The sequence below is a fragment of the Micromesistius poutassou genome (assembly GCF_964030765.1).
Source record: "Micromesistius poutassou genome assembly, chromosome: 8".
Taxonomy (NCBI): domain Eukaryota; kingdom Metazoa; phylum Chordata; class Actinopteri; order Gadiformes; family Gadidae; genus Micromesistius; species Micromesistius poutassou.
The window spans coordinates 8615807-8639209 of NC_140278.1; the positions used below are offsets into that span (position 1 = coordinate 8615807).

General features: G+C 44.3%; 6 protein-coding genes across 8 annotated transcripts; 1 reads left to right on the forward strand and 5 right to left on the reverse strand.

Annotated features, from left to right (window-relative positions):
* On the reverse strand, nt 1–3527 carry gpn2 (GPN-loop GTPase 2). Of its 2 annotated transcripts, XM_084471322.1 has the most exons (6): nt 3473–3527; nt 2740–3202; nt 1809–1965; nt 1417–1577; nt 691–821; nt 1–501 (listed from the first exon to the last, which is right to left on the reverse strand). In XM_084471322.1, exons 2-6 carry the CDS (start codon nt 3160–3162, stop codon nt 429–431), a joined length of 945 nt encoding a protein of 314 aa, XP_084327448.1. In that variant the 5' UTR covers nt 3163–3202; nt 3473–3527; the 3' UTR covers nt 1–428. The 2 variants fall into 2 exon arrangements, with proteins under 2 accessions (XP_084327448.1, XP_084327447.1); XM_084471321.1 differs by having other exon boundaries at nt 2740–3514.
* Nucleotides 3528–3917: 390 nt separating this feature from the next.
* Nucleotides 3918–6872, reverse strand: gpatch3 (G patch domain containing 3; the record flags this gene model as incomplete). 2 transcript variants are annotated; one of them, XM_084471560.1, is made up of 7 exons in its annotated part: nt 3918–4252; nt 4454–4581; nt 4803–4924; nt 5100–5159; nt 5440–5614; nt 5825–6276; nt 6404–6872. In XM_084471560.1, 7 exons carry the CDS (start codon nt 6870–6872, stop codon nt 4069–4071), a joined length of 1590 nt encoding a protein of 529 aa, XP_084327686.1. In that variant the 3' UTR covers nt 3918–4068. The 2 variants fall into 2 exon arrangements, 1 of the variants encoding a protein (XP_084327686.1); XR_014636736.1 differs by having other exon boundaries at nt 4129–4252; nt 4386–4581.
* Nucleotides 6873–9785: 2913 nt separating this feature from the next.
* Nucleotides 9786–11181, forward strand: nr0b2a (nuclear receptor subfamily 0, group B, member 2a). Its single transcript, XM_084471729.1, has 2 exons — nt 9786–10485; nt 10632–11181. Exons 1-2 carry the CDS (start codon nt 9951–9953, stop codon nt 10871–10873), a joined length of 777 nt encoding a protein of 258 aa, XP_084327855.1. The 5' UTR covers nt 9786–9950; the 3' UTR covers nt 10874–11181.
* A 2429-nt stretch (nt 11182–13610) lies between these two features.
* kdf1a (keratinocyte differentiation factor 1a) lies at nt 13611–17532 on the reverse strand. The gene is made up of 4 exons (XM_084471329.1): nt 17329–17532; nt 15898–16998; nt 14880–14954; nt 13611–13752 (listed from the first exon to the last, which is right to left on the reverse strand). The coding sequence occupies exons 2-4, from the start codon at nt 16976–16978 to the stop codon at nt 13679–13681; spliced, it is 1230 nt and encodes a 409-aa protein (XP_084327455.1). The 5' UTR covers nt 16979–16998; nt 17329–17532; the 3' UTR covers nt 13611–13678.
* Nucleotides 17533–18360: 828 nt separating this feature from the next.
* Nucleotides 18361–19840, reverse strand: LOC311351504 (trophoblast glycoprotein-like; the record flags this gene model as incomplete). The annotated part of the gene is made up of 2 exons (XM_084471652.1): nt 18361–19336; nt 19569–19840. The coding sequence occupies 2 exons, from the start codon at nt 19838–19840 to the stop codon at nt 18361–18363; spliced, it is 1248 nt and encodes a 415-aa protein (XP_084327778.1).
* A 391-nt stretch (nt 19841–20231) lies between these two features.
* LOC311351505 (transmembrane protein 222-like) lies at nt 20232–22807 on the reverse strand. Its single transcript, XM_084471653.1, has 6 exons — nt 22687–22807; nt 22360–22444; nt 21965–21996; nt 21773–21869; nt 21363–21493; nt 20232–20728 (listed from the first exon to the last, which is right to left on the reverse strand). Exons 1-6 carry the CDS (start codon nt 22803–22805, stop codon nt 20641–20643), a joined length of 552 nt encoding a protein of 183 aa, XP_084327779.1. The 5' UTR covers nt 22806–22807; the 3' UTR covers nt 20232–20640.
* Nucleotides 22808–23403: the final 596 nt, after the last annotated feature.

The following is a 23403-nucleotide window of genomic DNA, read 5'->3' on the forward strand; positions in this document are numbered from 1 at the left end:
TTTTATTTTTCAAACAAACAATTTCTAGATATTATAAAAATGATGTTCATTGTTTATTACGGCCCCCCATCAAAAACATCAGAAAGTAAACATGTTTAAGGTATGCCTAATTAAGACATTTAATAGAACAGAAATAGGCAGAGGGACCTTTTGATGCCATTGTGATGTGATGAACAGTCTATCTATCTCTCTCTCACACACACACACACAGAGAGACAAAATAGTTCAAACTTTTGCCTTTCCAAAGTCTTCTTTTGTACTCTGTGCTGAAGGTGTAGCCGTGAAGGCTGCGCGTTGCTTCGATTCGGTCCTGCACTCTTGATGCTTCAGTGCTGAAGCCTTGAGATTCAGGCCAAACGAGATGAGGTGCCCGTGTTGCCAGTGCTCAAACGTCTACCACTTCTGCTCTTGCATTCCTGCCACGCTACTCACAGGTCCATCATTTCCTCCTCCACGGTGGCTTCCTTGGTTTTGACATACCTCTCTTGCACTCCAAGAGTTCTGCAGTATGCATTGTTAAAGCAAATCACAACAAAATTGCACATTGGAAAATTAAATTGAGTGTTAGTACCGGTGCCACATGAGAAATCGGGAGGGAAAAAGATGTATGTTTTTCATTACTATCCTCGACTCCTTCATATTGGTTCATACAAAAGGAGGAACAATGGGTCATAAGAAGGTCTAGGATACGAGTCAAACTGGAAGTCGGCTCCCACAGCGGCAGACATCATGGTCTGCAGATTCCTTTCCTCCAGGTCTCCAAAGCAATAGCCGTTAGCTTTGTCCACGGTCCGCAAGACCGAAGTCATGCTCTGCTTGTCCTAGGGGCACAGGGGTGGAGGATGACAGAGATATACCTGCTCAATGTTCAGATTTCTGAATGTTGTCAATATACATGTTACAAGAATGCATAATAAAGCTCTAAAAAGTATGCAGAATCACTATTGGAAGCTAAGCTATATAAATGATTGGTCATTCAACACAGGTCTGCATAAAATGCATAGGGTCATGAGTCAAGCATAAGATACTTGTACAATAGTGTTGACACTTAATACATTTCCTTATGCCCAAAACAATGTACGGCAGAAAAAGTACAAGCGTATGTTAGTAATTACTATAAATGCGTAATTTGTTTAAATATCTTACATGAGTGGATCAGATTTAAAATGACTACCAAAACATTATGCACAGATTGTTATTGTGATTTTCAGCAAACGTAGCAATATCAGGATTTCAGAACAAAATGACACACGACCCCTGGCAGGTGTGGCGCAGGTATTGATCTGAGTCGAGCGCTCATGTGGTGGCTGTTAGTATTGCATGCAAGACACGTTCGATTGCGAGCTTAATTCAAATGCTTGTATTTGAGTCAAAGGATAGTGTTGTACATATTATTTATCGAGACAGTGGTTGTACCTGAACATTGAGTGGAACAAAAGAGACAAGGCCGTAATCCTCTACGACTTCAGCCAGTTTTATGTTGAGTTGGTGGAATTTCTTAAAAAAGGGGTCTGAGGCAAGATGGTCTAGGAGATAGTGGAGGTCCATGACTTCTGTGTAGAAGTCCAAGTTGAAAGCTGCAGAGTGAAATACAAACCCAAAAGGTATATTTTACATCAAACTAACAGCAGTGCTGGGCAGAACATTAAAACATATGCTTTGATGTTGCACACATTTAAAAGTGCAATATGTTGTAAACTTGTATTTATTTTATTTTTTTGGTGACCTCGACAACCAGTATTGCCATTGTGGGTCAGCTAGATAACCTGTATTACTATGGTGGGTCAGCTAGATAACCTGTATCTCACCTAGTTTTCCATACTGCTCGATCAGATCCATCTTGGACAGGACATTGACGTGTGGAAGCTCCACGTGCAGCATGCTGGCCAGCGACGTGCAGAGCACAGAGATGAACTTAGCCGGGTCGGCACAGTAGTGGGAATCTACAAGATGGACTGAAGCCAGCTGAAAGAACACACAACTTTTGTTAAAATGACTACAAAACACAGCAGGAAATTATAGGTAATGGACAGATAGTAGGCAGGATAAGGGAGGTAGTGGGCAGGATAGTGGAGGTAATGGGCAGGATAAGGGAGGTAGTGGGCAGGATAGTGGAGGTAGTGGGCAGGATAGTGGAGGTAATGGGCAGGATAAAGTAGGTAGTGGGCAGGATAGTGGAGGTAGTGGGCAGGATAGTGGAGGTAGTGGGCAGGATAGTGGAGGTAATGGGCAGGATAAGGGAGGTAGTGGGCAGGATAGTGGAGGTAGTGGGCAGGATAGTGGAGGTAGTGGGCAGGATAGTGGAGGTAATGGGCAGGATAAAGTAGGTAGTGGGCAGGATAGTGGAGGTAGTGGGCAGGATAGTGGAGGTAATGGGCAGGATAGTGGAGGTAATGGGCAGGATAAGGGAGGTAGTGGGCAGGATAGTGGAGGTAGAGGACAGGATAGTGTTCCACTGTATTCAGGAGACATCCTTCAGCATGATACTGAAATACCTACTCGATCTGATTTTCATTTATCTGAATTCTGTGTGCAAGTTTAAAAAAAGAAGCTTTTTCTAAATTACGAAATTGTACTAAATAGCCTATAGCCTACATTGTTATTTACATGTGATAAAATTAAAATTCAAGAAGCCAATACATAATAATTTGTAATAGTTGGTTATATGTGCTTTGATACCGGCTCAACCCAGGTCATTTAATCTGAGGGAAATATTTCAAAATGTATGAAGAGACTCACCCTGAAATTCCATTTGGAAAGCTGTGAGAATATATTTTTGAGAGAACTTTGGTGAGTGTACAGCTCAACTTGCCCAGGGCAGTCAAACAAGAAGTAATAGTCACTGTACTGATTTAGTTTATTTTCGAGCCAGTCCAGGTTCGCTTCAAGATACTCCATACAATACAAAAGACCCCCATTCGGCCCAAGCTTCAGATTTTCCATCACGTCGTCCAGGGTCACCAGTTCCGAAACGTCTACAGCACACTTATAGGGAAGCCCATCGTTGGCCGGGTCCATGTTCACCACGACCACCTTTCGTCCTAGTTGGCTCATGAACTCCTGCATACCTAAGCAGTAAGTGGTTTTACCCGACCCTGGGGGTCCAATGACCACCTGGCCGAAGCGCAATGATGGTGGTGGTGCTGCTGCTGGGCTGGCCATTGTTACTGTGGCAGTCCACTATACGGTCTCAGCCTCTCATCTGTTGAGAACCAGAGGCAACATTCAGTCCAGATGTCCCGCAACACGTGACGATAAAAGAAGTTGTTCTTCCAAACACATCGGATTTTAATGAAACGGTCTAACTGGATACTTTACTTAAGTAGCATCAAACAGTTCGATAAATGGATACTTTATAAAAGTGTGGATGATGAAGCACATCGTGGGCTTCTTGGAGATACACGGTTGCAAAGGATCCTGACTAGCTGTAATACAACCATTAGATCGGTTGTGTTAATAACCCTTTACTCACATGTTAGTTTATATAGTGCATGCACGTTTTGTAAACCAACCGCGTAAACAACGAAGAGTCTAAATTAATAGGCAAGTACTTCCGGGTCAATGCTAGCTATCAGAATAAAAGCACCGTTGGGGCAATTGTACAAATAAGGTTATAGTTATAGCTTTTGCTTATCATATCATGACGGCGCTAACGTGTTTAAAATAACCAAATTCAGATTTACTATACTATAGATTTAGAAGTCTTTACACGTCAGTTCGTTTTTATATAATGTATTTCGTACAATATTAAGACTTGCCCCAATCATTTGCATTTGACGTCCTGTAGGTGTCTCTAGCTGTCCATGGTGGATCAAATGGTTGTTGAGTGTAAAGAACTTATTGACAGTGCACGTCGTCTTCCCGACAATGTGCACCGTGGACATGGACGCATAGTAAGAGAGTGTGAATGATTTATATATAGTACTCCAGAGGCAGGGAAATACAAATTTAATGCATAGGCTACGGAACATCTGAGTGCTGTAAAGTGACATCAACTCCAAAAATACTTCTTTTGAAAAAATAAAAATGAAAAAAGAGCAAAGTAATATAAAACAATAATAAATAACGTCATCTTCGCGGTCCAATAGTGCCCCCGGGCTGCCATTGTCGGTACTTCATGTTAGTGGTGGGAAGACGCCTCAATAAGGGTTCAGGTTTATCAACGTCCTTCGGTTGATCGTACACTGTGCTTATATGATAATCGATTCTGGGCTTCTTTCCAGTATTCAAGGTCAACTTCTCTCCATGATACCTACACAAAAGGAAAAATACATAATAGCTTTATGAAAGTATTTTTTTGTTACTATGCAACAGCTGAAAGACAATCCTCCAATTTGAATGTATTATTAAGATGCATAGGTAGAGATTATGATTTACTTGTTTACCTGATTGGAATTTCACAGCTAGGAAGATGAATTTGGGAGAATAGAGACTATGGTCTATTCCAACTCACCCGAAACCCCTCTTGCAATTTGGATGTTGCCCATCGTTTTCCAGAGCATCGGGGATTCCTGGCCGGCTGGTCCCTAGACCTTCGCCGTCCTTCCAGCCTTGCTTCTCCATCACACGGCGGCCAAAGCCCTGACCCAGAGAAGCACAGACGTGTTGGTGTACACAACATTGTTGTTTGTTGTTGTTATTAAATTGCATATCATAAAAACCCATTGTGATTAAATTGCACATCATTGCATGTCATTGAGATTTATAAAAGATTTTTCCAGCCAGGACCTGGCCAAGAAGCAGCATCCCTAAAGTAGACGCACATCTAGCAAGCCAGGTTACGAGATGGCAGAGCACCGTACCTTAGTAAACCTCTCAAAGCTGCCGATGGGCTGAGTGTGACCAGATCTGTTTTCCAAGCCGTCTCTCATCCTCTTGTCATACCGCATGCAGACAAAGTCACGGGCGTCCATGTCACCGCCGTCTGCAAAGAGAAGGGAGGCTGAGTTGAGGTCTCTTCTATTGCATTCCATGTAGTAGTGTAAAGTGAACTTGATAATTAGAGTTTATTTTCATTGTATTTCTTTTGTGTTGACTTCTGAAAAGTACTATTTGGAGACTTGGGAGAAGTGATGTATACATACAGTATCGCGAGTTACCTTTATCATAGTAAACGCTCATGTCGACATCCCAGTCGTCCGTTGTTTGCTCATCAAAGTCTGAGAAAGAGTGAGAAAAGTCCATTTGACAGCCATACTTTGTTGGTCTGTATGCATGTTTGTCCCAGCTGGTTGTACACATTTCAGGGTAATGCAGCATCAATACCAAAGTAGTTGGGAAGAAATAGGTCTTATGTCCTAGTCATACATAAATAACCCATCTCGAAGTAACCTTAGCAGAACCAATAACATTAAGAAATATAAAACCAATCTATAGCAAATATGTTTAGGTTTCAGAATATTGATATACAGTATATTCAATATGGGGTATCAAGTATACCTCCTTCGTCCTCCTGCCAGTACTGGGCATCAGTGTAGAACACCAGGCCTGATCCTCCCTTCTCCCATTTCAGCTCAATCTCTTCCTCAAACAGCCGTTCCTTGGAGCGCTCCTGACTCGTCACATCTTCATGCAAGGCTTCGTGGCGCTCCCATTCCTCGCAGCGGTCGTCATCCTACCATCAAAAGGATAGACTCAGTGAGAAATGCACAACTTCTTGATTACTTTAGTGTTCCAGTTTAAGGCTAGTTCAATATATTTACATAGGTAGTATACATCTTGCCTCGCAAAGCCAGCCAGAATCTTGCGATCTTAGCTCCGGTTTATGGTCGGGCTGTACGAGGCTAGTTTACATCATGGCACTTTATTATATTTTTCAACTCACATCATCAGCATTCGACAGCTCATCTTCCTCATCATCCTGGTGGGTTTCCGTTTCTTTAGATTCTGTCTGGCCACGGGGCTGTCTGAGTTTTGCTGTGTTTCTGGCAACACCGCTGGGGCCAGCTATTTCATGTCCTGCTGCTGTGAAGATGCTATCTTCAGAGGCTTCTACTGTGTAGGTGTTATAGTACTCGAAAGGCACATTGCCATAACGGCGATTGGAGCTGGTCTTAGGGAAAGTAAGTCCCAACTTCTTGATGAGACGTGGAGGTAGGCGGCATGCCTGTATAAGTTGTAGAAACACCTTCACGGTGGTCCCCACGTTTCCGTTCTGCATCAGGCTAGGCGGATTGAGCTCTGGTAAGCCCTTCAAGTCTGCGTGTGTGAAGCGGTCTGATAGGGACACACGGTGTCGCTGCTCATGCTTGGTTTTATACGGAAAAGAATCCACATCTGAAACACACGATTCAAGTTTTGTTAATGGTTTTTATGTCGTCTACTATTCAAACCAGGCTATGACAACACTACAAACTGTACAATTTCACATTTCACAAAAACAATGGAACAGGCTACTACTGACCTGTTTCGAGGGAGACTTTTACTCTCTTTATAACACATCGTCCTGACAGCCAGCTCCCTGTCGAGTCGATCCACAGATTTCCTCCGAACATTTTAACAAACCTGTCGGCATGTTTAGAGAAGACAGACACGATGCAGCAACACGACTTTACGCTTTTCTTTGAAACGGAACGGTTTTCTGTTGTCTCGGGTGATTGGGAGCCCTGATCGGTGCTGCTGGGCTCCGGCGGTCCACTCTCAGGTCTGGTGTCAGGGACGGGGTGCTCCGGTAGATCCTCAGACCCCCGGGGGACGGGGGGATCCGGGGGGCCCTCAGATCCCCAGAGGACCTCGGGTCGGTGGCGGTAGTGGAAACATTGAAAGCCTCCACTTTCAATAAACTGACTGAAGTAATTCCTGAGGTCCGCTGAACGGAATATGGCAGGTATATTACTTACAGCAAAATATACAACGGGTAAGGCGTCCGCCATTATTGTTTATTTCAAGGGACTCTTTCTCGTCACGACGTCTGTACGTTGTCACGTCAACACGTCATTACGTCACCATTTCATCTGATTCGTTTCTGACTTTCCTGGCTGTATTTCCGTAGTCTACTTGCCACTATTTTACATGGAAAATAAAACACCATTTGATATTTCTCAGGTTATTCCTGAGGCCTTAAGCCTTCCCCATAATGATTTGGTTTGATTATATTTATTTGACTTCTATTTAATTAGCATATAATATGATAAAATTAATTTTGGTGACCCAAGCGAGGCTGCCTACCATATATATGTTATGTTGTTTATTTGTTTTCATATTCAGCGTACAGTTAATAAAACATATTTCATTATTATACTGTTTGACCGATAGGCCTACATTGTTTGTATTTTTGTAAAGTTACAGAAAAGGAAAAAAAACAACATTCAATTTTGCTAGAGTTACATACAGATAAAAAAGTTTATGTTTCTCTATGTTAAGGAAAACCTACTTTATTAATCTCAACACAGCATTCTCCTTTATGCTTTAGCTATTACTAGAGCCAATAGCAACAATACATAAACTCTGTACAATTGGTATGATTCAAAATAGATTAGAAAATAATTCAGTAATATTTACAATTAGGTCCACAATTAAATTTGCATTAAATTTCTCACATCCTAGTGGCTTTTCATCATCCCTACACCCATTAGTCCTACTGAGTAAGACAAAATAAAAATACGGAACAGATAGAAGTGATGGTTTATTTCTAGATTCTTCCAACGACCTTAACTTTGCGACACATCGGTCGTTCACATGGCTCGGACCGGAATAGCCCACAGAAAACCTGTACTGACAGGGTTTCTGCAAGCTTTCACAAGCACTCTGTCTTGTGCTGCTGGGTCAATGACCTCAGAGAGGGGCATCCGTGGAGCGGTTTGTGTTGCGCTAACCTTTCAGGTTCAAGGCCAAGTGAAGGCCAGGCAGCCTCTGCCTGACCAAGGCAGGTCACACCAAGTAGAAATCTGGTTAAATAATATATCTGGAAAGGAATAGATATGGAGGTCAAATGTAAGATTTCAGCAGTCTTTTAAAAATGTCTACTGTCGTATTCCTTTATTCATTAGGCATTATTACTACTATTACTACTAATGTGACATTCATCCAAAAGATGAATGTAAGCGTAATATTTGCAAACAAAATGAAAAAAAGTACACATCATTTAATATTATGTGTAACATGTGCAACATATCAGATAAGACATGTTTAATTATCATTATTATTTGATATTGTTTGTTTTAGTGTGTCTCGAAAACTTCTTAAAATAAAATGGGTTATTGTTATTGTAAAGAAAAAAAACAGAGAATTAAAAACAACAAGATGACAATAATATTCTGCCACTCGATTTCTAATTGTAGAAATGAAGACCATATCATATGTTTTACTAGGTGTTGATAAGTGTCTGGCCTCCGTGCCCGTCTCTGCCTGCTCCCAGGCCCAATAAATGTACGTGTCTTATCAGCACAAGCATTTACAACCATCAGCATACCTCAACGTTGAGGTTACTACAGATGAAGGGACGTGTGCGTGTACAATAGGTCAGTGGAAGATAATTACCTGTGTGAGAGCATACATGCATACCTACATAGTGTACATACATGCATATACATGCATACTGTATATACATACATACAATACATACATACATACATGCATCCAATCATACATACATACGCATACAGTACATACATACTGTATGTACATACAAACATTGATTCATACATACTTGCATACATACTCTTTATACATATACATACATACATACATACATACATACATACATACATACATACATACATATATAATGTACATACAAACATGCATTTTTTTTTAGCATTACAATTTCAGCAACGTTGAAAATATTCTCAACGTTGAAAAAGGAATTCTCTCAGCATATAATCAAACGATCCAACAGTGGGTAAGAAATACAAATACGACAAAAAAAAAAAATATGGCTGCACAAATGCAATACTTCCTGTTGACATGTTGTGAGGAGACCATAACGTCAGGGGACAAGAAACAATTATTCAATGACTAGTGCTACCAGTTGTTTCTGTTGGACATAAATGTTTTTATTGCTGTCATTCACCTGGTGAACTGGCCTTGACTCAGTGTGTCATGTTGTACCAGGTGGCTCTCCCTTTGGCACACCTAACTGCTCCCAAATGCCTCTTTTAAGGGAAAATAAGCTGTTATCAGGGAAAAAGAGTTGTCCTTGATATAGTTTGTTCTGTACCAAGTCCCTGCTGTGTCTGATGATGTTGTGTTGTTTTTGTATTAGGCGCACTATGAACAATAAAGTCACTGGCTTATCAATCCGGGCTACCCCTGTGCTAGGCACCGCTGAGATAACAAGCCAGACTGCTTTTCATTACAACTACATTTATCATGGAATCAAAAGGTATAATATATATATATAATGTATATATATATATATATATATATATATATAATGTATATATATATATATTCTATTTTTTTTAATTCTCTGAGTAGTACTACTAATAATAGTACTACTGATCTCTCTTTCTCACCTCTCTCTCTCTCTCTCTCTCTCTCCCTCTCTTTATCTCTCTTGAGAGAGACTGCTACCACCAATGTTCAAGGATTCTACCTATCGGTCATTGCTCCCTCTGTGTTGGCCTCATTCCACCTTGTAGGTGTGAGCTGGAAAGGTACAGTTAGATTATGTTGATTGCCTTCGCAGTCCTTGGTGGCTTGCACGGCCTGGGTTAATGACACAAATGAAAGATAAGGCCTAACCCCCCCAAGGCTCCCAGGGATTACTTCATTAGTTCCTCTCCAGTGATAAGGCACCAGCATGACATGACCATCGGTAGCATGGCGGTGCACAGTTGTTTTTTTCGTCCACAGTATTGACAAGTCAAGGTCCAACACGCAGAATAGGCCGGCCTTATAAATAAGAAGGTAGAGCGAAAGGTACTGCAGCACATGCTCAGAGACAGCAGGTCATTTCCACCAGCATCTCTCCACCTTATCGTACAGAGGACCACAGAGAAGCGTCAGACATGGATACCGCGTGCCATTGTACAGAACACAGAGATAGAAACACCAACGCTATCCTATACAACATCCTCAGCCAAATGGAGTACAGGGACCCGCGACAGAGCAACCTGAACCACAGCCTGTTCTCTCATCCGTGCCACTGCGACCGGCGACGGAGGGTCTGCCTGAAGAAGCCTTCGAAGACCTGCCAGGAAGCATCCACAGTGCTGGTTAAAACTGTCCACTTCATGAAGAACCTGCCGGCATTTAACCAGCTGCCACTCAACGATCAGTTTTCACTCCTCCAGAAGTGCTGGGCGCCGCTCTTCATCTTGGGTTTGGCCCAGGAAGGGGTCTGCTTTGAGGTGACCGACACACCGGCAGACAGCATGTTGAAGAAGATCCTGCTGAACTGTCAGGAGAGTTTGGACATGGAGAGAGAGCAGCCGACCTTGGCGGGGGTCAGTAAACTTAAGTCCTGTCTCAAGAAGTTTGGCAGTTTGGATTTGAGTCCGAAGGAGTATGCATACCTCAAAGGGACCCTGATATTTAACCCTGGTAAGTGTTCATACTGAACTACGATACAATTCATGTAAAATCTTCATATTCAGCGAACCCAAATGTTAAACCAGGGGGGGGGGGGACTACTGCCTTCCAACAAACCAGGTCACTCATCCATTTCTATTTCCATCTATTTCCAACAGACGTACCAGAATTGAACGCAGCTCTGTTCATTGAAGGTCTGCAGCAGGAGGCTCAGCAGGCTCTGAAAGAGGTGGGGCAGCCCCTCCACCCAGAGGACCACGGACGCTTTGCACGCATTCTGCTGGCGGCGTCCATGCTGCAGACCATCACCCCCGCGCTCCTCACTGAACTGTTCTTCCGGCCTCTGATTGGCCAGGCCGATCTAGTGGAGCTGCTGGTCGACATGCTGTTGTACAGATGACGTTGATGAACAAGAAACGTTCTCACATGCACCTTTGTCACATAAAATAGGTGAAAGTTTGCGTTGCATACAACCATGTCATATTTACATTCGATGGAAGGTCACTGTACATGTCTTTATTGATTAAATGAATTGAGATCAATAGTAGCAAACTCTCAAAATGGTATGAAATAATAAGTTCCATAACTTACTTTGGGATTTAGAATAGAATTTGCCTTATGTTTGTTGTAAATATTTTTTTCAAGATATTTTCTAAAAATAAATATATTTTTTGTACACTAAAAAACTGCAGTCCTGGATTGAAACTGACAAAAAAGCCTATGTGCCAAGCATATCCTATTACTGTGGTTCAGACACACTGGGTATCAGAGTAAAATAAATAAACATTGTATGTAAATTACTTATTACCTTACATAATGTATTGAATGACACATACATACATATTATATTGATCATATATATGATCTATATATATTAGATATATTTCATCTAAAACATAAGATATAAAACTGAATCCTATTAAAAATAGAAGAAAGTAACCACACAATATCAACCATGTCTCAGACACATTTGTGCTGTTGGTATCAAAGATGTGCAGCTGTGAACTCCTTTTCCTCCTCCAACTGGGTCAATGACACAGCCACTGGTTCTTGTTAGTTTTCCCTTTCTGTTCATGACAAATTGATTTGTCTGTATTGAAAAACATGAGGACATAGAATGAAATATGTAACTTGCATGTATGGCCCATCTTCATGACTTAGACATGTCTTAGAATGGGGACATATTTGTAAAGATATTGAGCTAGTGATTTATCTTCCCATGTCAAATATCAGGTGCATTTTTCCCATTGAACTTTGTCTCCATCTTGTGGTAGTTCCTCCACATTATTCCCTCCACGGGGCTGCAGCCACAAGCCTTGAAGCAAACAATTGACACACATGCATCTAAACTGCGAAAAAATCGAAAGTACGTTTTCCCTTTCTGTACACCATTACATGCAAATGAAAATCATCCCAAAACGAAGAAACAAAATAAATCCCCCAAAAAATATTTTAAAAAACAATGATTTCAACCACCAAGGCTATGCATCAAATCCACAGTAGAGGAAGGGTTCAAATGAACAGTCAATGTTTTCTTTCTCCTGTTCCAACACAAGATTAATTGTTTTGGGCACTTCTTTCACCAAAGAGTGTGCAACTCTTTGGTGTTTTGCGGTGGCTGATGTTGTGACACTGACTGACTGCAGGATATCTCAACAGGTAAAACAGGAATGTGGTGCTGGGGGTGGGGGTAGAGGGGGCACAGGGTTCCTCAGAGTTACTGTGGAACACATCCACAAAGACACAGGGCTCTCTTTCCATGGATCTGAAGGTCCACTGTATTATTGTTGCACATGAGATAGGTTACAGAGGGAATCTAGCCATCATCCTATTTTTAAAATGTGCAAACAAGGACATTGCCCTGCATTGTCGGTGTAAGCAGCTTGTTTTACCTACCTCAGCAGTATTTAACATACACTATGTTCAATATCAGCTGTGGATGTCATATGGACATGGGTAAAACTGGACGCTGTGGTTTATAAACTATTTAATTTTTCATTGTTGGAAGTAAACTTTTTTAAAATTATTTTATAAAGGCAACCCTGAAAACTGGAGGGATGAGAACATCTTTCTCCTATTATGGACCCATTCAAAACGGTTGATACTTCCCAACTGGTTAGACTCACTGCTTCAGGATACTAAAATAAATGGCCTTGTCACAAGGTTATTTTTCTACCGTGTTTCTTTGCAGAGACAAACCCCAGGATTTTATTTCCTTTCCTTTGTCAGAACCAGCCAAACAAGTTCCTCCTCCAACTCAGGGCGGAGGAAGGCTGTTGTGGCTCAGGGATCCAGGGGAGAGCGGAAGCTAGCAGCGCTGGTGGAAGCATACACCGGTGCAGCATTAAGCATGTGAAATCCCACAGATCACCAGCGATGGGAACTGTGTGTGTGTGTGTGGAAAATTACCACAAGGCTGATGAAGAAAGGAGCGGTGATGACGATAAAGACCTGACAGTACACATAAGGATTCCCTGCTCTGTGGTGTAGCTCGTTAAAATGCCTTCATTATCAAAGCATGAGACACATTATTGTACTTATTGTTTATTTGATCAGGTACAACATTTCCTCTTTGTACGGGCGAGCATTGCCAATATCAACACCTGCGAACCATAAAGTTCTGTCTCATATATAAAAAGCATTGGTTATATACAGTTGTTTTTTTTATTTTGGTAAAAAAAAAATGGACTTATGTACAAAATATGGCTTACAGTTCTGTGCTTGAACTGTCTTGATTTAAAATACGCTCCAGACGGACGAATGGTCATCCAACCCGTTCAACTCCCCCCATACAAGGGCAGAACCTAGTACCACACGACCCTTTGGGTCCGTCCTATAGAACCGGACGCAGAGTAACGCCATGTGTCTTAGCATTAGGGTGTAGGGTTTGCTCCCTGTATTCAAACAAAAAAACTTGGATCGAAGTATACAAGTAAAAAAAAGAAATAAGAAGTCCATTCACGGAATACTGGCGGTTCGGTTCATCTGGACGTAAACGCCACTGGGGCTAGAACGTTCCTTGCGGCACCGCAGCGCTAACTATCCTTAGTGCTGACAAACGTCCACCGCTCCCCGGCGCGTCAGTAACAGCATCAGCTCCGCATGCAGGCAGGTTAAAACAACGTCAGCGGGAAGAGTGACCTTGCAGGAACAGCGGTGCTTGAGGGAAGCAGTAAAAAAGGGCCTCTCAGTAGCGGTAGGCCGCTCAGAGAACCTCCAGCAGCGGGGCTCCCGAGGAGTCCGTCTGGGTGTCCTGCTGGTAGGAGCTGGACGAGAGTGCTGTGGGGAAGCAGGACGGGGGGCGGTGTTACAACGCCAATCGAGACCCGACACGGCAATTTTTTGCTGCATTTCTATGCTTTATGATTGAGTGAGAAAGACAGGAAGGTAGGGGAGATAGAGGGGAGGACATACAGCAAAGGACCAGGGTCAGGAATCGAACCTGGGTCGCTGAGATCAGGACTGAGCCTTAAATGGTACTCCCTCTACCCGCTGAGCTATCTAGGCGCCAAGCAATTATAAGTTTGCAGCCAAACGGATTATTTTGTTTTCCCTCAAAAGTCCTCGTTACATCTTTCCAGCATTGTAGTAAAATCGCAGCAATATAAGCAATTATAGTTTTTGCGTGGGACCCTGGCACATTCCCGGGCAGGGGGAATAATGTAGCACCCAGGAACTCTCACAAAAGACATGTAACACGAGGAGTGCCTTCGTGATACCGTCTGAAGGTCCTGGTAGATGTTGGTCCGGGGCCTAGTGTGTAACAGGATAAGCACCTTCTTGTCACAGATTGAACAGCTGAACAACAACAACAACAACCCCGCCCCCCCCCCGCCCCCCAAGAAAAGAGGCCATTGTCTCGTAAATCATCTGTAACCCAAGATGTTTGCTTAATTGCTTAACGAACCAAGGGGCGCTATATGGTGTATACTTAAGGGATTTGATCTGCTTGGCGATGCAGTGCACCACCCCCCACAGAGCCAGAGGGGGCGAGGTGCAATGTGGGAGAAGGAGGAGGAAGAGGAGGAGGAGTCAGCTAAACGAGTAAGAGACTGAACATAGAAATGGAAAGAATAGGAAGGAATGTAGGGGATTTTCTTTTTTTTGTGAGTGTTTGGCAGTGCCATCAAAGCCATTTGTATGATATATGTTGGAAAGTAGAGATGGAGGCATAGAGAAGGGGGGGGGGGCGGTGAACACTGACATCTGCTCGTCTCAACCAACGCTTCACCTACGGCCGTTTCACCCGGTTACCGATGAAACACAGCATCGGCCCATTTCATACTGCTGCTCATTCCGTCACATGATACTTACTACTTCATACACTACTGGGTTTTTAACACGTTATTGGACAGTGGACCTTGGTTGACCAGCACGGCATGGTACTCTTCACCACATGAACTTACTTCTTCCGCTGTAGTATCTCATCTTCCTCGCAAGTTCATCTGAAGACGTCAGCTCCGACACTTTCACCTCGGGCACTGTGGGTCGGAACACCGTATGAACTGTCACTACCGAGGCTACTGGCAACGGTATTTTAGAAGAGCATGTTGTGATATCCATTACTGTAATAACAATATTCCATGGCTAAATATGTTGTGTTCACTTCCACAAATGCCCATTAGCAACACGGTTCATGATTGACTATGTAAAAAATGATCAACATTACAAAAGACGCTGCATAGATAGCATGTGTGGTGTGGTGGGTCGTGTGTGTGTTTGTAGGACTGTCACCGGTTATCTATAAATGATAAGAAATCTAATAGTTTCACTATCGTTATCGGCCTACCATGTAGTGTTATGTCCCAGGCCTACTATGTAATGTTATGTACCAGGCCTACTATGTAATGTTATGTCCCAGGCCTAGTATGTAATGTTATGTAGTGTTATGTCCCAGGCCTAGTATGTAGTGTTATGTAGTGTTAGGGCCCAGGCCTACCATGTAGTGTTATGTCCCAGGCCTAGTATGTAGTGTTATGTACCAGGCCTACTATGTAATGGAATGTCCCAGGCCTACTATGTAATGTTATATCCCAGGCCTACTATGTAGTGTTATGTCCCAGGCCTAGTATGTAATGTTATGTAGTGTTATGTCCCAGGCCTAGTATGTAATAATATGTAGTGTTATGTCCCAGGCCTAGTATGTAGTGTTATGTAGTGTTAGGGCCCAGGCCTACCATGTAGTGTTATGTCCCAGGCCTAGTATGTAGTGTTATGTAGTGTTAGGGCCCAGGCCTACCATGTAGTGTTATGTCCCAGGCCTAGTATGTAGTATAAGGTACTTGTAGTGTTAGTCCCAGGCCTAGTATGTAGCATAACGCAGTATTGGCTCCTAGTAGTGTTAGTCCTAGTATGTAGCGTCATGTGGCGTCAGGTCCACATAACGCATTACGCCAGGAGTGTTCTGTCCAAAAACAATCTTACTGTCGCTGCTCATGAAGGTCATGGTCTCGTTGCCACTGTCGGGGAGCGTCCCGTCGCTGCGTGCGTGGGGCCGCTGCGGGGCGGTGGCCACGGCGGAGGGGAGCGGGGGGTTCTTGTTCCTCTTGCTCTTGCGCGTGCTGATGCGGATGACCCCGTGCACCAGCTTGCACTCGGCCTCCTGCTTCTCCAGGTTGTAGTCCTGGGCGATGCTGTAGATGAGCTCGCTGATCTCGTTGGTCTTGCGGGAGAAGGAGGAGTCCGAGGTGCACTTGGCCAGCTGGTCGATCTGGTGCAGGGCGTACAGCTCCAGCAGCTTCTTGGTGATGAGCGAGTCGATGTCGGTGCCCGTGTCGCTCAGGTCGTCCAGGTCCAGGTCCTCGCGGGAGTACACGCTGGTGTCGCTGACGGGCCGCTGGCTGTTGTTGTTGCCGCCGCCCTTGCTGCTCTTGTGGGCGTGCTTGGGCGCCGGGTAGGGGTACACCACCGTGTGGCCCCCGATGCGCACGTCTGGGTAGCGGAAGCTGTCGCTGGTGGGCAGCTTGGAGGGCTTGGCGGCGGGCCGGACGGGCTCCAGGGCGATGCCGCACGTGGGGTTGGACAGGTCCATGACGCCGTTGGCCCCGTGAGCCTCGCCGCCGCCCGCTTTGGACGGGGGGTCCGTGGTGCTCTCGTTCACCGGCAGGCAGGGTTCGCGGCTGCCGTAGAAGCCGCAGGTCAGCACGCAGCAGATGAGGGCCTTGCAGCCGCTCCAGCCCATGGAGGTGCAGGAGCCGCAGGCGTGCCGGCCGCTGGGGGCGTGGTCCGCCGAGCCGGGGATGAAGCCGATGGTCTCCGAGCCCCTCCCGTTGGTGTTGCGCCCGTGGCCCCGGCGGCCGTGGGGGTTCTCTGAGTAGCGAGAGGGGTAGACGTGCTGCGGGTCCTGCGTGCGCTCTCCGCGGTGGGGGTCCTTGTAGGACTCTTGGCTGGCGTTGCTCTCCCTGGATACATTGCGGTCCTGGCGGTAGCGCTCTGCTCGGGAGCTGTGAATGTGTGTTTTATGGTGGCGGGCCGTGTGGGATGCCCCTGTGTTGTGGCCAGGCATGGCGCAAGAGTGCCTAGGAGCTGGTGTGAGAGGGTCAAGTTATAAATCAGGCAGAGACCTCCCCTTAGACCTGCAGCAGACTCACATTCCAAACTAGCCGTTCACACAGGCAGAAAAGAGGGTATGCGACCAAAGCTTGGTAATAGTTGTATCAAAAAAGTTCAATGCACTCATAGGTTCAGATACACTAGTAAGACTTCGTTGATGGATGCCCTGATGATCATTTGGTTCACTTGTCGCACCCAGAAAGGTATTGTTTGGCGTACATCTAAGGACACGGGCAATAATCGCGTCACTAATAATCAGGCTAAACAGTAGGCTATCTTATTTTCTTGCAAACATAAACTTACCGCATAAGCGGGAAAGTCTGGATTTGTTTTTGCCCGGATAACTTAAGCAGCGACCAAGAGACCGCGGAAGTCTCAAAGACAAACTTCTCTCTCGATCTTAGAAGAAAGAAGGCATTCGAGTAGTCGGAATATGTGAGTCTCTCCGAGCAAGCCCAAACAGAGAGTACACACAACTCATCGAGCCACCGGTTCCGATCAATACTGTGTCCTTTTTGGGTTAATTCCACACCACAGGCTTGGGTTCCCGAGTCTTCCAGTGCTGGGTTATTACCTGCGGCTACAGCTAATTCCAAAACCCTTCACCCACCCACAGGTAAATCGTGACGTCACGCTGCCGGATATGAATTAGAAGAAAAAAGTCCAAAATCAAAGCGCATCACCTATTGGTCCGTGCGCATTTGGCGCGTGTGTTGAAGAAGCAGAATAACAGGGTTAGGGTTTTATATATATATGAATAGACACGAGATATTACCTGATGGAATGTGAGTAAAAGTTGGTTTCCCCATCACGAGATATCTCTATATATTAGCTATTTATAAGGAATATGTGCATGCATTGAGTTGTGGCAAGCTAACATTTTCCAGTAGAATGAAGAAAGATGCAAGCGAAAAATCCAACCTATAGTTTTATTGTAAACCAAAAGGCCACTCACATGACGGTGGTGACTTACTTGTCTTCGTTTTTAACAAACAGAGTAATTAGAAAGATGAACTGCAGGGCGACATTGTTATTGGACATCATGTATATCCATTCATATTTTGAATATACAAAACAGATCAGCTTACATAATCAGCTTACATTTAATAAAAATACTTTATATGGTTATTTCATGCAATTAAGTGAACTGAACATCTATGATATATCTATTCATCTTTTCATTTTGATATTATATAGTAAAGAGCTACCGTAAATACATTAAAAAAAAGTGATTCCTGGATGTTTTTTATTTTTATCCCATTTTACAATATTAATAAAATCTCCAAAAACAAGAACACAGATACCGTACACAAGTTTTGCACATATGCTCTTCATCTAGTTCCCAGGTGCCGCCACCGTCACCTTGAGCCGCGTGTCTGTGGGTATCTGACCGCCATCACACGTGTCAGGGGTCAGCCGAGCCGCTGGGGCCGATCCAAAACGCCCCCTCCCCGCACCGTCCCCGTCCGACGGCTGCCCGCGTCGGGGGTCCGAGTCGATCTCGTAGCGGTAGTGGTACCCGGCCAGCACGTCTCGACAGGCCTCTCTCGTCTCTGTGATCCACTTCTTCATGCCTTTGCGATTGAGATAGAGGACGAGGAGGAAGACCATGCCCACGAAGCCCAGCACCAGGCCCAGGAACACGTAGGACGTCTGGAGTGACACCTCCTCGGCCGCCTCCGCTTGAACCGGGACCCTGCACCCCATGGCCCGCACTTGGACCCCACTGAGGAGGGCGTCTCGCAGCCCTCTGGGTGAGGCACACCGCACGTCATTAGAGTCCACCACCATGGGGGTCACGGAGCTGTTGAGCCACGCCGCGAAACGGTGGATCTCACAGGAGCAGAGGTATGGGTTCCTCCCCAGCCGGAGGCGTGCTTTCCCAAGCCTCCCGAACTCTTCCAGGGCCTCGGCTGGGAACGCCCCGAAGGCGTTGTGGCTCAGATCCAGCAGCTCCAGCCGGTGCAGCCCGGAGAAGGTGCCGTTGTAGACGGACACTAAGGAGTTGTGGGGCAAGAGGAGGTGCTGCAGGCCGGGGAGGTGGGAGAACGTGTCCGGGGCCAGCCGAGCGAGGCGGTTCCCAGAGAGGTCCAGGAGGATCAAGCCGGCCAGGCCGCCCCAGCGCACGGCGGTGGTGAGGTCCGTCAGGGAGGTGCTGTTGTAGAGCGAGCGGCTGAGGTTGAGCTCCAGGAGGGGGCTGCCCGGGATGCTGAGGGCCTCTGGGTGGATCAGGGCCAGCGGGTTGCTGCTGAGGTCCAGGGAGCGCAGACTGGTCATGGAGGAGAAGGTGTGGGCGCCCAGCTCTGTGATCCTGGGAGAGGGCATTCCTCTTTACATTACTGTGTTGGAACTTTTTGGTGTTTTAAATTGAAATTTATCGATATTTAGAAAGCAAATCTTGATGCACATTTTAAATACATTCATCTTGTATAGGGTTAGTAAGACACATTTACACAGGCTTGCTTCTTTCTTGTTTATGAGATTAAGAAAAATATGAATTCAGATCCCTAGACAACATCGACATCGACAACAAATCTTCTCACCTGTTATTGCTTAGACAGATGTTGGTGACATTCTCCAATTCTGGGAATGAATCCGGTCCAATCTGAGGTATGCTGTTCCCTGTGACGATAAGTGTCCTTGCATATCCTGGAATACTTAGCGGCACTGCGCGCAGATCTTTAGAAACACATGTCACTGTGTTTGTGGCTGCAAAACATGTGCAGCCAAAATGACACTCCATGCACTGGTATGGTGTCACAAAGAAAAATAGCACACAAAACGTAAACAAACACATGCCTATGTGGTCAGCCATGAAGTAGTAGCAACTTTTTCTGGATGAAGGCGGAAAACAAATTAAGCTTCTTATACCCAGATCCTGTTAGAGATACGGCTTCTTCAGTCCAAACAGCCAGTGTGAGGACCCTTCCTCCTCTGTGCGTCTCAGGGACTAGGTCTTCCAGTTAGTGGATGGTTGTTCATATCACGCACACACACAATAGTGGATGAATGCTGCAGCCCCATGGCTCTCTTAAAGCTACAGCGATTGCAGGGGCACTGTGATCCACACTAATGACAGCCTATGCAGAAAAGACTTGAAATAATGTACGTTGTTGAAATATTTATCTTAATAAATATATACGAAAATCGGAAATATACACACTGCAAATCACTTCATAATTAAAATGAAAACATTAACATAATAGAAGTCATGTTTATAATCATAAACAAATTTTTAAAAAATCTGGAAAATGGTGAACATTTAAACAAAACAAGAAAATCTATCTCAAAAGACAGTTTGGATGACATTTTGTTGAGTGAATATATTGTGAAGTCAATTGCAAGCCGCTACATAATTTCTTATACTTTTGTTCTTTGATACTAAATAAGTAAATATGTTTAAAATATCTACTGAAGCAGCTATATTCTCTCATTAACATATGCTTTTCTATGTTATACGCTGTATCTCTTCATTACAGCATTCAGAATGACTTGAAGGAAACTCAACACTGAAGGTAATGAGGCATATGTTGAAGACCAGTCCAATGAAATGTGGGTTGGGTGGGCGCAATGGAAATAAAGTCTATATTTCATCCATGTTCAGGTACTGAGGGATTACTGCAGATTGAGAGTTAAAGCGAAGGTGGTGATGATGCCAGTAAGCATCAGAAAGGGAAGCCAGGTCTTTAGGAAGGCAGCACAGCTGGAGGGGGAGAGAGAGAGAGAGAGAGAGAGAGAGAGAGAGGGGGGGGGGGAGATTTAGCAAAACATACACATCGGTATATAGTATATTGTGTGTCTTAGAGAGGCCGAATACATCCTCCATCAAGAATATCTGCATATTCTGTCTTTCTTCTCTGAAGGAGGGTCTTTCAACCCATAGAAAGCAATTCTCTGTGGGATCCCCCCCGACCCAAGGTCCCACTGACTGTTCCCCTCCATTCTCCCACTGCTCCCTGCCAGAGAAAGCCTGGGTGGAGAGGTGACCTCTACCGGGCCTTTGAGGGGAGCACTTCTGTCAGTGATCCATTACACGGCTCCCTACTGTTTAAAGACTTATGGCCCCTGGGAGGAGAATGTAGGAGCAGCAAACTGTAAGCCCAGCGCTTCTCGAACTGGGTCAACAGAGAGTGATGACAGCGTTTCTCTCAGCCATATGTTTCTGGGTTTGGTGCGATCACCTGATACTAGAACCACTTAGGATCCACCTCTTTGGGTTTTCTAGGGAGGTTTTGACGATGCCTTAGGCTCTGGTGTGGCAACGTTTTGTATATGTATGTATTGTTGTTGACTACAGATGTATACATCATTTAGTATTTCGATAGTTTCAACTGTACCTGACATATTTCCCATGGGTGAGACACAGCAGACAGAGCTTCACCATGTTCCAGGATGAGCTGTTGTCATAGCGCATAAGGTTCAGCGCCATGGCAACGTGGGAGTGGCAGTTATCACAGCACAGGTTGTGCTGTAACAACAAAAATGTTTTAGTTAATACACACCAATTATGTTTAATGAAATAAAGACAAAAGGTACAAGGCCTCGCTCTGTTGTCATGTTCATTTATTTAATTATTATGATAATTTTCAGGGTTTCAGTTATATTTGAAACACATAATCATTACATCGAAAATGGTTTCATATGCATATAAAGTTACATTGAAATTATATTGAAATTCAAAGGTTAACACAACAGAGACATTTTTCCACAAAGGTCATGATAAGAGAATGAGTATGTTTCAACATACCGGCCGGCACTTGTACTCCTCAGACGCGTCATATACCGCTTTGTCCCATGTGGCGGGGCCGCTGCCACACACCTTGTCCACGTCCAGCCTCCAATACCTGAATGGCAGAATGGCTCGTGTTGTGAATAGTGCTGCACCCACGTATTAAAGTTGAATTCAATAGAAAATAAAACATAGCATGCAGTAACTCACTTTGTAGGCCGACCAAAGCCCATATTATCCTCCTGAAAAAGAAAAGTGTTTAAAAATGAGAAAGCCAGTAATTTTTTTTAATTTAAGTTTGTTAACAGATTCTATCGCGTGTATCAATGGGTTAAATGGATTATTAAGGCACAGATGTAGTCTAGAAGAGAACAACGGGCCATGTATGAAGAACTGTGGTTTGTAAGAGTAAAATCTTTTGCAACAAGTCCCTAAACAAGCGTGAAATAGGTTATTGATTACCATTACTATGGATTCATTTATTACAGTGAAAGTGTACTAGGCTACTGCAGCTTACTATGTTGTGGGGATATATGCAGTTTCATCCTAACAATCCAAAACGTGGAAGCAAAAACAAGACTCATACCTACTCAAACTCTACTCACCGAGACAAAGTAGGACCCTGCAAAGTCTCTGATGATCCCTGAGGAGGTGCAGATCCCCATGTGACCAATGAGGGGCAGCACCCACCTGAATGAGGCCCCGTGCAGGGACAACGTTCATCATGTCAATGTGGATACTCCATCTTTTCAATCGCTGCGTCCACATTTGTATAAATATATTATGTATATATTGGCAAAACGCATGTAGGCTACGCATAGCCAGCACGGTCGTGAGCAAAGCGAGCAGTATAGCTCCGCTAACGTGATCCTGTTAAGATGCAGGCTAGCCAGGTATTTGACACACACAGCAACGCACACACACGTACTTACGATAATATTGGTATAGGGGTCCAAACTATACAATATGGATAGCGACTATTCTTCCGGTCATTTTTTTCAAATTCCCCGTGATAGTTCATCGTTACGTCTGTGTTCTCCGCTTCAGCCATCAGATCAGTGTTGTGACAGCTGGTGACGTCAAGCATCGTGACGTCACCGCGAAGGCGGAAACGGATTGATGTTAGAAGAAAAAAGTCCAAGCAGTGTTGTTTGTGTGTGTGTGATGGACTGGATGCATAGAATAAATGATGTTCAGCATTTCAGTGAGCCACTTTTTTACTTGAGTCTATGTATATATCACATATTTGGCTATATGCATACATAAGATAGTCTTCAATTTATTTTGTGTGTGTGTGGGTGTATATATAATATATACTTTTTTTGTAATGCCAATTTATACACGTTTTTATCTAATCGTGTTGTCATACCATTCATTGTTGTTTCTCTTTTACTTGAATTCTATCTATTCTATGATTTTGAACAGAGCCAGTGTAACAGAAACTGAGTTGGCTGAGTTGTGGTCAGTTTGTTGAAGGGGCGTTGGGGGAGTGGAGATGTGTGTGTGTGTGGGGGGGGGGTTCTCAAACTTAATCCTCCATGAATCCTCTTCTGGTCTCCGCTGTTCCTCTCGTAGGATGCGGGGTGGGTAGTGGTTGGGTGGTGCATAGTGCTGAGGTGTGCTACGACATCACCCAAGGTTCTACTCTA